The following is a 12,482-nucleotide window of genomic DNA, read 5'->3' as shown; positions in this document are numbered from 1 at the left end:
GCCACTTATTTTTTCTAGTTGCAAGGAAAGCTAGATCAAATATTGGATCATACACATTCATTTAAATAAAAAAAAAAAGATTTTGTTCAAAGATTGAAACTCATGTTTCTGACTCTTTACATTTAGAAGGAGAGTATATGTCAAGAGATCAGTTCAACTAATTTCGATTTGAACGTAGTTACTGAAACATCAGGGTTCTTGGAAAATGTTTTCTTTAATTGAATACCAAAACAATTAAGGGGCACATCTCTTTATGGTCTACACGTCATGGAGAATACTGAGATTTAATAGATAACCAGCAGTCGTCACAAAAAAGTTATTTTGGTTAAGAAGCTGGTTGTTTCATAGAGTGCAGCAAACAACCATATTAATGGAATGTTAAGTGGAAGAATAAAGTGTGATTGAAAAATGTGGACAACAACAGAAATATCCTCCCACAGGGATGTGAGCCAGTGACAATAAGAGCGTCTTACTCCTGGATTTGGATTTCAAGATTTCAGAGGAAGGACAGACAGGTACAGAATCCAAGTTGCTTGAGGTTCACTGGGAAGTTTCCACAGTTAAGCCATGTCATCTACTGGTAATGGTCTGCTGTGTTTCATCAAGTCTAAGGTCAAAGTAACCGTCTACTTGGATATTAAGTTGTGCGATTATACCGCTAAGCATCACACATGAATGAGTTTCCTTATCCTCCCAATCATACATAACGATAAAATAAACATAGGTCCTCCTCCTTCAGCGTTCTTTGTTACGGTTCCACTTGTATGAACTGTTCATTCACTCCCGTGACAGCTGGTATGAACAAGATCAGAAGTTGAGCAATCTCCAGATTTACAAACAACAGTATTTTCTTTAAAAACGTTCACATTTTATGATTTTTGGTCTGCATCTCAGTTGCAGAGTTGTTGTTGTTGTTGAAAGAATCAATGTGATGTTTGTTCCGATGAATCGTTCCTAAATTATGAAAGCCTTCTGTCCGTCCTCAATGACGTTTTCTTTTTTTTTTTTCTGGTATGAACAAGATCAGAAGTTGAGCAATCTCCAGATTTACAAAAAGTATTTTCTTTTGTCTTTTCCATTTTGAAGAATAACACTAGTTGAAGCCAATTAGTAATTCTCAAGTGAAATACAGGATAAAAATACGCAATGTTGTGTCGCTGAAAATAACATAACACAAACACACGATGTCACGCAGACATACAAACGTGAGACCCTCAAAGCAGGTGTAAACAGTTCAGTGCAATACTGTAAAGGAAACAGACCAAAAGTACTTTTCTGAAATATTTACTTATTTCTTAAAGAGACATCCAATTTTCTCCTGGAGTTCAGCAATATGAACGATGGATTTAAAAAAAGGTGCGCACCATTACTCATCCGAGGAGAAAAAAATAAGGGCAATGTAGTTTACATAAAATATCAAATGATGTCTCAAACAAACAATATCCGGGATGCTTCAGATCCAAAAGCTAAATGATTCACTTATGTGACATATAACAATGCTGGAGTTGTTTATCTACCGAAATAAAGTAAAATCCTATAATCTCAGGAAACTGAATTTAATATTTACACTGTTGCTCTCTTAAGCTGTTGTAGTTGATGACTAGCGCTCTGGTTGCACTAGGAGGGTATACTCCTTAACAACCTTCCGTTTACGCTAAAACTCCATCTTCCTCTCTTCGTCTCCACTCCCACCCGTGTCATCCACCGGCGCACTGTTAAGGAATGGACCCGTTGTCAAAGGCTTCAAACTAACTCCGCCCCTTCCACTATTTCATCCAATCAGTCCCCTGTGCTTGGCCGGAAGTTTTGAGCGAAACGTACGCGGGAAATTGTTAATATTTTTGCTGCTGAACGACAGAGGAGGTAAAGTACACACTTATTATTAAAAGTTATATTAGTTAGTTTGATAATTAGGAAAAAAGTCGAGTTTATCTATGTAGCAATATACTTCAGAGCATCTAATAATATTAGATAAACACGGTAATGTATGTGGCGACTCGCTTTTGAGTAAAGTGCCTAGATAACCCGCTCAGCTTGGTGCTAACATTGAGAGCTAATCCTAGCATTCGGTTGAAGTATCTGCTAACAGTTTCAAAATATATTTTTTGGCGTAATTTATAACATAGGGTCCACCTTTGCTGTTTTTGGAAGCGCTGTTTATTTGCACTAGATTCAAAGTCATTTAAACTCTCTTGTGTATAAGCTAGTGTTGAATGTGTTTCCTCTCGAAAGGGGTTAAAAATGAAGGTGGTGACTTGTGAGATTGCCTGGCACAACAAGGAGCCGGTGTACAGTCTGGACTTCCAACACAACACAGAGGGACGTTTTCATCGACTGGCCACAGCTGGAGTGGACACCACGGTTAGGGTGAGTGGAGAGGAAACATCCGCTGAAGTTACAATTTAATACTTGATTAAAAGGCAGGGGTCAAAACCTCTTCTGTTTAAAATATAAGATACATTTTATGTGGCATCCAGAAGCTGACGGTAGCAGTGATGAAGACACTTTTTCCTTAGGCCTGCCACTTATGTATAATCATGATGGTTCAACATGGTGCACTGTGCCGTCCAAGAGTATGCACACCCCTTTAAGTTTTTGACATTACAACAACTGTAACAAAAAAAAAAACTAAAAGTATTTTGAGTGCATGTGGGAGGATCTGTCTCTGCTACATGGTTAAAAGACAGTAAAATATATTAAAAATGAGTAATATTGTGGCTGTTCTTCAGTTATGAAACACCTCTCCCTGGAGTGAATTTAAAAAATAAAGATGGTTTTAAGCAATTTTGCTGAATAATTATAAATCCAGAGATTTGAGCCAATGTGGCATTTAGTCTCAAAATTCAGAAAAACAATGGATTTTATTATTTTGCAGGTATTTTTCTGAGTTTGTCTAAATGTTGTGCTTTCTTTCTTCTTTGTGTCTGCTCTTGCTAATAGCGTTCCTTCTTTCCACCCTCCAAAAGCCAAAGAAAATTGTCTCTTGTAGCGTCCAGCACACTGCGTCTATGTTATAACTCCTTATTATTTCACTGCACTGCGTCAGCTTTCAAAGTGGAAAGCTTTGAATGTTCATGACGAATTTGCCTCATTTTCCCCAATTGTTTACGCAGCTGTGGCAGGTGGAGCAAGGTCCAGATGGGAAGGCCGTGGTGGAGTTTTTGTCTAACCTGGCCAGACACAGCAAGGCGGTCAATGTGGTTCGCTTTAGCCCTAATGGAGAGCTGCTCGCTTCAGGGGGAGACGGTAAGCCCCTCAAAATAAAGTTCTCTTTATTTCTGTGCCACTACTTTTGTTTCAGTAATACATTTGAAACAGAGACATGTCTTTGTCTTGTTTTTTTTCTTGCTTACAGATGCAGCTATTCTTCTGTGGAAGCTCAACGACTCCAAGGAGCCGGAACAGGCCACTGTGTTTCAGGATGAAGAAGACGCTCAGCTCAACAAAGAGAGCTGGTCGGTGGTCAAAACGCTCAGGTACATAAGAACAGAAAGTGGACCTGTCTGCTATGTAAAGATGCACATGGTTTTGTTATTGTCTCCTAAAAATATATTTTTCTTGATGTCTGCTATGTAATAATTTCATCTGGCTTCAAACACTCACTGCTGTGGCTTAACTAGGACAGCTTCACATTTGCATCTTCCAGCTGTGCAGAATGCAGCGCGGACCGATGATGATGAAGCTGCCCATCTGTTGATTGACTGCACCTTATTTATTTATTTTTTGCTCCATTTGTGACGCTTCATGACGTTTTAAACCTTGTTCCAATAACAAATTAATGCTAATAATTGTATCAAAGCTTAATTTAAACCAGCTGTGTTTGATCAAAACTTTCCCAAATTATCTATTGAAACTGTAACCTTTTCTGTCTCGTGTTTTGCCCCCAGAGGACATTTAGAGGACGTGTATGACATCTGCTGGACGCGAGACGGAAACTTCATGATTTCTGGATCTGTTGACAACACTGCTATTATGTGGGACATCAGCAAAGGTGTGCAGCCTCAGCTGTGCATGGTGCAAATATTTAGACGAGCTACAACAGTGATGCACATCGATGATTTTTTTATTTTGTTTTTTTGTCTGATTTTGTGTTCAGGACAAAAGGTGTGTATGCTGAATGACCACAAGAGCTACGTGCAGGGGGTGACCTGGGATCCACAGGGCCAGTATGTCGCCACGCTCAGCTGTGACAGGTAGAACAGGAAGTAATGTTTTTAAGACTACGTAGTGCACATGTGTGCAGTAATAATACGATAACAACCAGACTGATTTCATGTAAGTAATGGATTACTCTTTCTTATTTTCTTTTTGTGTGTCAGACTGATGCGTGTCTACAGCACTCACACAAAGAAGAAGGCCTTCTGTATCAGCAAAATGAGCTCTGGGCCTCTTGCTGATGGAGAGGTTTGTAAAATGTAGCTTCTGTACTTCTCTTTGTTTCAGGTCATAAAATGCACATTTTTCGCACTGTCATGAGTTTTTGTCCTTTTTTTCTAAATAATTTGACAATAAATGTCAATCGGGCTCCTTCACTTTGTATTGAATTCTGGGAAAATGTGGAAATAGCCCTTAGCATTTTTCAGGTACGAGGAAAAAGAAAATGGATTCAGGGGAAATTTTTATTTTCAGTTATGTTAGCTAAAGGATGAGAAGCATAATTAAAATATTCTTTCATCAATCCATATTGGATTTAGATTCCTTATCTTTGAATTTCTGCATGTTAAATTGAATTTTTGTCAAACTCCAGTGGTTTGGTTTTATGCAAACCCATTTCTGCTTTTGGAGATACCATTTCTTCACCTCAAATGGTTCAACTTCAGATTGAATTTGAATTAGTTGTTTAAAAATAAACAAATGTGTTTTATAAGTTCCCTTTTTTAAAAGTTAAATCCTTAAATTAAAATTATCTGATGTTGAAACATCTTTTTTGTGTGTGGCTTTATAAACCTATTTCTTGTTTTTTTTTTTTTTTTTTTTTTTTGTCAAACGTAGCACTGGAAGCCTTAAGAATTTTACCTACATTTAGAGAAACTGCATTAAAGAATATTTTCATATATGCAGATGGTAATTTGGTCGATTCAGTTGATCACTCATTAAAATAAGGCTTGGATGTTTGGAGATCTTTGAGAGTTCAGAGGGAAAACGTGTTGAAAAGGAAAATATGCATTGCTGAATTACACCACCTGTAATCTCCCCTGTGTGTCACTTTGCAGGTGAAGCAGTACAGAATGTTTCACGACGACAGCATGAGGTCCTTCTTTCGTCGTCTTTCTTTTACACCAGATGGGTCGTTCCTTCTCGCTCCAGGTACATTTACTGCATTCACCAAATTAAATCTTACCTTGCTAATTGTATTTACGGGGGCTTGAATATTTGATGACCTACCGGTTTTATAGATTAAATAACTTCCAAAGTAAAGTCTCTATATGTTTGTGGTAGCTTCATTTTAATGTAGAAAAGCTGAATAACAAACAAATCGAGGGGAGAAAAATATTGCATTAAACTTAAAAATGTAATTACGTCAGTGAGTGAAACATAACTGACCATTTGACATAGAAACATTTACTAACAAGCACAGTGCCGTTTTCATTTTAATTGCTAATTGTCTAGTAGGTTTTTTGTTTATTCTTTTTATAAAAATCTTTGTGTATTTGAAAAATTTCTTGTCAGATCCAAGCTGATAGGCTTCCTCTAAAGATTTTCTGGGCTTCTTCTGAGCCACCACCTGTTTATTCCTTAACAGTATGAAGTGACAGAAAAAAAAAATAGAAAAATGCAGGATGCATTATAACTGAAAACCTGAGTCAGTACTTTATACAATCATGTTTTGCTGCAGTTGAAGTTGCAGGTTTTTGTATTTTGTCTCTGTCTGCTTTGTGCAAAAAACCCCCAAAAACCAACAACTAACATTTTTGTCCTCCATCCATGCAAATTTCCACAAGATAAGTCAGATTGTCTGTGAACATAAACACGCTAAAGCAAATTTAACAAATACTAACAAAGCACTGTAGATGTTCACTACCAAACTAGAGGCATCAGTTTACATCCACCTTACATAGTGGAGGACTTCAAGATTAAAATCGAGCTTACAAAGACAGCTCGTGATCAAATGTCGCTGTCTTCCTTCTGTGTCTAACCCCGTCGCTCTTTTCTACTCAAATAACAGCTGGATGTGTTGAGGTGGGAGAAAACATCATAAATACCACTTACATTTTCTCCAGGAAAAGCCTAAAGAGGTAACGCTTGTTTTTAAGTTTTGTTCATTTCATGCTATTAAGCATCTTATAAGTGATGTTCACATTTGCTCTCGACTCTCAGGCCGATCGCCCACCTGCCCTGTCCGTCTAAAGCCACCCTGGCTGTGCGATGCTGTCCGGTCTACTTTGAACTCAGGACCAAAAAGGGAGAAGGTGAGAACCATTAATTAAGACACATTTTCTGTGTTCGTTCTTCTTCTGCGTGTTTGCTGACATTTCTGCCTTGCAGACGGATCTCCCCAGGCTCTCCCCAACCTCTTCCAGCTGCCGTACCGCATGGTGTTTGCCGTGGCCTCCGAGGACTCTGTCTTCCTGTACGACACTCAGCAGAGCCTTCCCTTTGGCCTGGTGTCCAACATCCACTACCACACACTCAGTGACCTCACATGGTAAACCTGGGCCCGAGTTGGGTTGAGTTTGTGTGTATTTCTAGATGCTTCACAGTCAGCCGGTGTGTGACCAGAGGGCTTCTCCTGGTTCTGTCAGACAGGAAAAGTTAGAACATGCCCTGAATGAGCTGACTTTTATTCTGCAGTCAGATATTCATGTTTGTCAGTCGTACTTGGATGTGAAGAGATTCTTTCAGTGATGTCACTGCAGGAACTTTTTATTTGGCAGTTTTCTTCCCGAACCAGTTTGAGGTGTTTTCATTTGTGCTGTTTGCTTGTAGACGGATCACCCATCGTACTTATACACACGCACACAACGAAGCACTAAAGGTGTATTTAGTTTTCATGCGCTCTTTCTGAAATTTTGCTGAAAAAGGTCACGCTGAAAGTCGGCAGTTTTATTTTTCTTATCTTAAAGGACCAAAACATTTATTTCTAGCTTACTTAAAAATCTCAAAACTCTTTTCCTACAAAGCTGTCCTGACATCAATCCATCCGTCCATCCGTTGCTCCTTCTGACCTTTTATGCTTCCATCGATTTATGGATCCATTTATCTCTCTACTCCTAGTGTTTCCATGCTGCTGTCATTTTGTCTTATAACCCATCAGTCCATCCTTTCTGTCTTATTCCTTCAACACAGCAGGTTTCTTTTGTAGTTTTAATATTTAAACCACTGCTGAACAATCAGCTCTATGTCATGGCGAACTTCTCCATTTTAACAATAGACCGTAATGGGAAGAGTAGTGTGAGTTTATTAGCGCAGCTGGGTGAATTTGGCTTCAGTGTAAAGAGCTTTGGGTGATCGCTATGACCGGAACAGTGCTGTATAAATTCAGAATATTTACCAAAACCTGGCTGTGAAATGCTGAAATAATGACTGCATGTCCGACTTGCAAAGATTCAAATGAAAAAGGAGAAGAGCCATAAACCTGAAAGTCAAAATAAAACTCTTCCTGTAATTCTACTGTTAGAAGTTGTTTCAATAAACACATTAGAAAAAAAGCATGTAAAACAAAAAATTTTATGGATTAACACATGATAATAAATTTGATTGGGGTGTTTTTATCGGCTTCACATTAATGCTTTTGTGTACCTTAAATGTAGAATAAAAACTAGACAAAGTGTGAATGTAAAGCCATTTATTAATTAAACAGTGTCTTCTTCATGTTTTACATTCCATCGACATGTCTGTACGATTTCCTGTTTAGGTCTAGTGATGGTTCCTTCCTGGCCGTGTCGTCAACAGACGGCTACTGCTCCTTCCTCTCCTTCTCTCCTGGGGAGCTGGGCACTCCGCTCAAGGAGCCTCCCGTCTTGGAAATCTTTGTCCCAAACAGCGGCGTCGAGAAAAAAGGGAAGAAGACGTCAGCGGGCAAAAACTCCTCTCCGGTTTCCCAGCCGTCGAGCTCCACCCCGAACCCGGCATCCCAAACCAGCAGCGGTAAAAGAGACTCCCCGTGTCCCACCCCAACGGACGAAAAGAAGACCTCCCCGAAACCCAGATCGACGCCTCAGCCTCGCAGGATCACCCTTAACACGCTGGAGGGCTGGGGGAAGCCCACTACTCCCAAACCTTCGACTCCCTCAGCAAGTCAGACTCCGGCATCTGGAAGCACGAGCGCTCCCTCGACTCCCCAGCCCTCCGTCACTCCCCTCACCCCGACCAGCTCCTCCAGGACCCAGCCCCGCCTCGCACCTCTCACTCCCTCCACATCAAAGGTTCTCAACACTGCTGGGTCCACAACCCCTAAAGGTCCGACCACCCCAAAAGGACCCACCCCAAGGTAAACATAGGAGGAGAAATGAGACGTAAACACTTATTACTTATTCTTATATTTATTCTACGGTAAGCATTGGGGCTGCAGCTAACAATTATTTTAGTAACCAGTTATTCCGTTGGTTATTCGGATTAAAAAACGGGCACATTCTGCAGATTTTTCATTTAACTATTTAATAGTTCTTTATACAATATTAGACACACGTTAAAAGATGCAAAGTAACAGATAATTCAATTCCTTTTAAATCAGATGAACGTTTTACTGTCTGAAATACATTAAAAGCATTTCTTTAGTGAACATTTGATCATTTGTAGCAAAGCATGCATCTAAAATATACTTCAAACATCAACGCATAAAAAAAACCCCTTTCTGCTCGACTGAACATCAATACAGAGCCAATCTGGTGACTATATTTGGATTAATATCTGGATTGCGAAATGTCCTTACTAGGAGTTTTGTGTCACCTGAGGAGTTCTGGGTAGATTTATAAACAAAGAAAGGTTTTTCTTTTTTAAAAAATCCTAAATGCAATTTTTAAATATTTGTTTTCATAGATGTGGATTAATTACTGCTCTGAATGTGTTTTTCGTTTCGCAAATGCCTTCTTTTGAATCTGTGTACTCCAGTTAACAATTAATCAGTTGCTAAATCAGTTGGTGTTTATTTCAATAATCAATTCATCACAAATAGTCCAATTAATTGTTTTAGCCCTAGTGGACATGAATGTGTGCATTGTTACCCTTTTACAAAACAGTTATTAGATTAAAAATAATAATAAAAGTATGTTCAAATTTATAATTTTTTTTTACTCTTTTCTTTATCATGCTGCTGCAAAAATAGATGATTTTTACACATCAAGACAGTGCCAGTATTTGTGAAAGGCAATGTGAATTATACTTTTTTTTTTTTTTTTTTTTACAAAACCTTAAATTTCAAGTCAAATTCCCAGATTTTTAGTTTTTAAACATTTTAACAATCAGAACAATAACAAAATCCCTGCATAGCAGGTTCAGTGTTGGTATTTTAAATACATTCATAGTATTTGTTTATTTGTTGGCATCTGAAGAAGACAAAAACGGCCCTGCTGATTCTGTACTTGGATGTTGACTTTAAACTTCTGTTGAGTGCAATATTCAAGTTATTTGAATCTTTTAAGTAAGGAACAAGTGTTTCTATAGCAACTCCACAAATTGCCTTAAAAACCAATTCAAGGCAATGAAACGTCTGAATCGAGCTGCCATGGGAAAGATGAAGAGTATATGTTGGAGAATGGAAAACTCGGCTTGAAAGTTTGAGTTAATTTCTTAGAACAAGTGGAAGTTACTAAATGGAGGAACGTTTTAATCTGATGTTTACTTTTTGCCACCCATGCATTGAAAGTTTTATTGAGCTGAAGAGCTCTGGGTACTTAAAGGGCAGCTGGTCCCGTCACATGACCACCGGTGATAATTTATGAGGTTTTGACTGGAGAAGTCAAAGTACTGCTCCCACTGCCTGCTTCTACTGATGTTTCAAGAGCTAAACTCATAACCTATGAGCTCTACAAAGAGCTGAGGAACACCATAAACTCTTTTATTATCCACCTTCATCAATGAATCTTTTAAGATTCATCAATGAGTGATGAATCATTTAAGTAAGAAACAAGTATTTCTATAGCATGTGCTTCTAATCAATTCTTAAGGGAAAGCTGGGATGCAGCATTTAGATGTTTCTTCCTCTTCACACGTGCTTCGTCCTGGCAGTGCAGACAAAGCCCCGTCTGGTACGGGGGACTGGTTGGACCCCCACTGACTGTGGCTTAAAGACGATTGTTGCAAATGCCTTCCTGTTCTACTTCAACACCATGCTAAATAAATTATGGAAACCATGTCGGCTACAGCAAAGCAGCATTCTTAATTGATGCTTTGGAGTTTGTGTAGTTTCATAGTCTCTTTATTTTTGGTCTCCCTGTTTGTTTATAGGAGAGTGTCTTTGACTCCCCTTGGATCTCGGCCTCCAGCTGTCAGCTCACTGTTCAGCAGCGCTGCAGCCGCAGAGAAGGCCAAACACGGTAGGTTTCTCCAGCTTTTTCAGCTCAGCGTTTAAGAGTGTCGTCTCAGTCTTCCATCCTCAATAACGGCTTCTAAAAAATGTTAAAAATTTTGTCTTGAGAATCTGCAAACCCTTCGTAATGTTACCTTTAAACTTTGCACACACCAATGGGAGGCTTTCTCGAGCCTAGGTAATGTCAACACAAACACTTGTCTCTTTTTCATGTGCTGTGTCACTGGGCCAGAGTTGTTATACGGTAGTTAAATAGTGGTAAAATAACTAACATCTTCATTTAAAAGGCTTTTGTTTCTTAAAGTAACCAGCCTGATGTTTCTGAAAATTAAATCAATTCACTTTGGTTGTAGTTTAGTTGTAATATGGTACTTATTGCTTTACTGTTTTGCAAATCATTAAGAAATAAGACCAAATCCACCCTCTCAAAAAGAATACAGCTTTTAGTCAAACATGCCTCTGGCAACATCAAATAATGCATCTCTTTTTCTTGTTTACAATTTTTGACACATTTTTAATCAAGTTCCTCCTTCGAAGGTGTTTATTTGTATTCTGTACGGCTCCTCCAAACATTTGAGTTAAACAGTGCAAAGTGTTCAGGAAAATCTGACAATAAAACGTGTGGAAGCAGTTTGTGACAAGTCAGACTGAAATGACCAGATTTCAATGTTTCCGAGTCATATTATTGTAAAACCCGTCAAGTCTGGATCCATGCACTCCACGAACTTGAGGATTTTCATATAATCCCTCAACAGACACCCATACTTCATTACCCATTGGTATAGTTCATATACATTTGTTTGTGATTAACTTCCACGTATATACTACATACAATGCTGATCATGCAGCATTAATGGCACAATTGTGTGGATTTGTTTTTGATTTTTTTTTTTTTTTTTACTCCAAAGACTGCACAGAAACAGGCTGTAAAGTTTATCCTCTGGTCGTTAATCCCTCTCTTTGTGTTTCTCCAGAGCGTCCATCTCCCCCCTCCGATTCAGTTTGCCAACCTCCAGAATCCAAACGGGCCAAGACCAGTAACACCCCAGTAAAAACCAGAACATGTAAGGATTAGCATTCACCGCCTGGAGTGTGGTGGTGCTTAAAGGAAACATCAGGAATAAAAGAACTATATGAAGCTCCTCATGGTTGTAACAGCGCAACATCTTTGTGTTTGTCCAGCTACAAACTGCATGACATTCTGGTCAAAGAGTTGTTTTTGATTTAGTATCTTAAACAGATAATGCTTTATTTCCCTTTCCTAATGACGCTCTGAAGCTTTTATAGGGGGAGAAAAATAGTGAAACAAGATAAATCTGAGCTGCAGTGCTCGAAGAAGACGAGAAGAACACTTTGAGGTTTGGTAGTTTGAAGTTTAACTCTGTAACCTTTTGAAAACTGAAGCAACAGTTAACATCTTGAATTAAAAATGTCAAATTATTAATAAAAGACTTCAAGTAGTTTGGTTCAAGGTGTCTTAATTAAACACAGTCCTTAAAATGTTTGAGTATTCCTCATTTATCTTTTAATAATTAAATATAATTACATTGATTTGTAGATGCCTTTTATTAAAGCCTTTTGAAACCCACTTCATAAGAACCTGTGTTAGCTTTCAATGTTGCTAAGGTGCATGTGTATTAACATGCATCAGTTAAAGTATTAAAAAGTTTAAATTAATAACATGGATGATGATAAAAAACCTGAAATGTATTCAAATTATTAAAGCTTTGTTGCACGATTTTCTAACTTGGAGGTGCAGAGAACCAAAGAGAAGACAGAATAGAAACATTTTATCCCACAGTTGGTGTAACAGCTGCTTTGACATATGTATGTTCATACAAAAATTTAAAAAGTATAAAACCAAGATTAATATAATAACATAGTGTGCAATAAGGACAAGATAACAGTTTAAAAATACTGTGCAGTTACCAGAAGTGGCATACTCTAATCCAAACGTTGTGCAAGTATGTAGGAACCCGAGAGAAAAAAGATTTGACCAGTTGGGCTTTTGGGA

General features: G+C 38.3%; 1 protein-coding gene across 2 annotated transcripts; it reads left to right on the top strand.

Moving 5' to 3' along the window:
- Window positions 1-1,778: 1,778 nt before the first annotated feature.
- chaf1b (chromatin assembly factor 1, subunit B) lies at window positions 1,779-11,928 on the top strand. 2 transcript variants are annotated; one of them, XM_044132255.1, is made up of 14 exons: window positions 1,779-1,863; window positions 2,233-2,367; window positions 3,114-3,246; window positions 3,356-3,476; window positions 3,888-3,991; window positions 4,097-4,193; window positions 4,320-4,404; window positions 5,214-5,307; window positions 6,167-6,236; window positions 6,319-6,410; window positions 6,487-6,646; window positions 7,856-8,431; window positions 10,387-10,475; window positions 11,443-11,928. In XM_044132255.1, the coding sequence occupies exons 2-14, from the start codon at window positions 2,242-2,244 to the stop codon at window positions 11,541-11,543; spliced, it is 1,848 nt and encodes a 615-aa protein (XP_043988190.1). In that variant the 5' UTR covers window positions 1,779-1,863; window positions 2,233-2,241; the 3' UTR covers window positions 11,544-11,928. The 2 variants fall into 2 exon arrangements, with proteins under 2 accessions (XP_043988190.1, XP_043988191.1); XM_044132256.1 differs by having other exon boundaries at window positions 1,858-1,980.
- Window positions 11,929-12,482: the final 554 nt, after the last annotated feature.

This window comes from Gambusia affinis, linkage group LG11 (genome assembly GCF_019740435.1).
Source record: "Gambusia affinis linkage group LG11, SWU_Gaff_1.0, whole genome shotgun sequence".
NCBI classification, from domain to species: domain Eukaryota; kingdom Metazoa; phylum Chordata; class Actinopteri; order Cyprinodontiformes; family Poeciliidae; genus Gambusia; species Gambusia affinis.
Note: the sequence above shows the minus strand (reverse complement) of the source record. Positions and strands in the feature narration are given on the sequence as shown.

Coding starts and splice junctions, on each gene's coding strand:
- chaf1b (XM_044132255.1), top strand. CDS start 2,242: ATGAAGGTGGTGACTTGTGAGATTGCCTGGCACAACAAGGAGCCGGTG. Junction 3,247..3,355: donor GCTCGCTTCAGGGGGAGACG/GTAAGCCCCTCA, acceptor TCTTGCTTACAG/ATGCAGCTATTCTTCTGTGG. Junction 4,194..4,319: donor GCCACGCTCAGCTGTGACAG/GTAGAACAGGAA, acceptor TTTGTGTGTCAG/ACTGATGCGTGTCTACAGCA.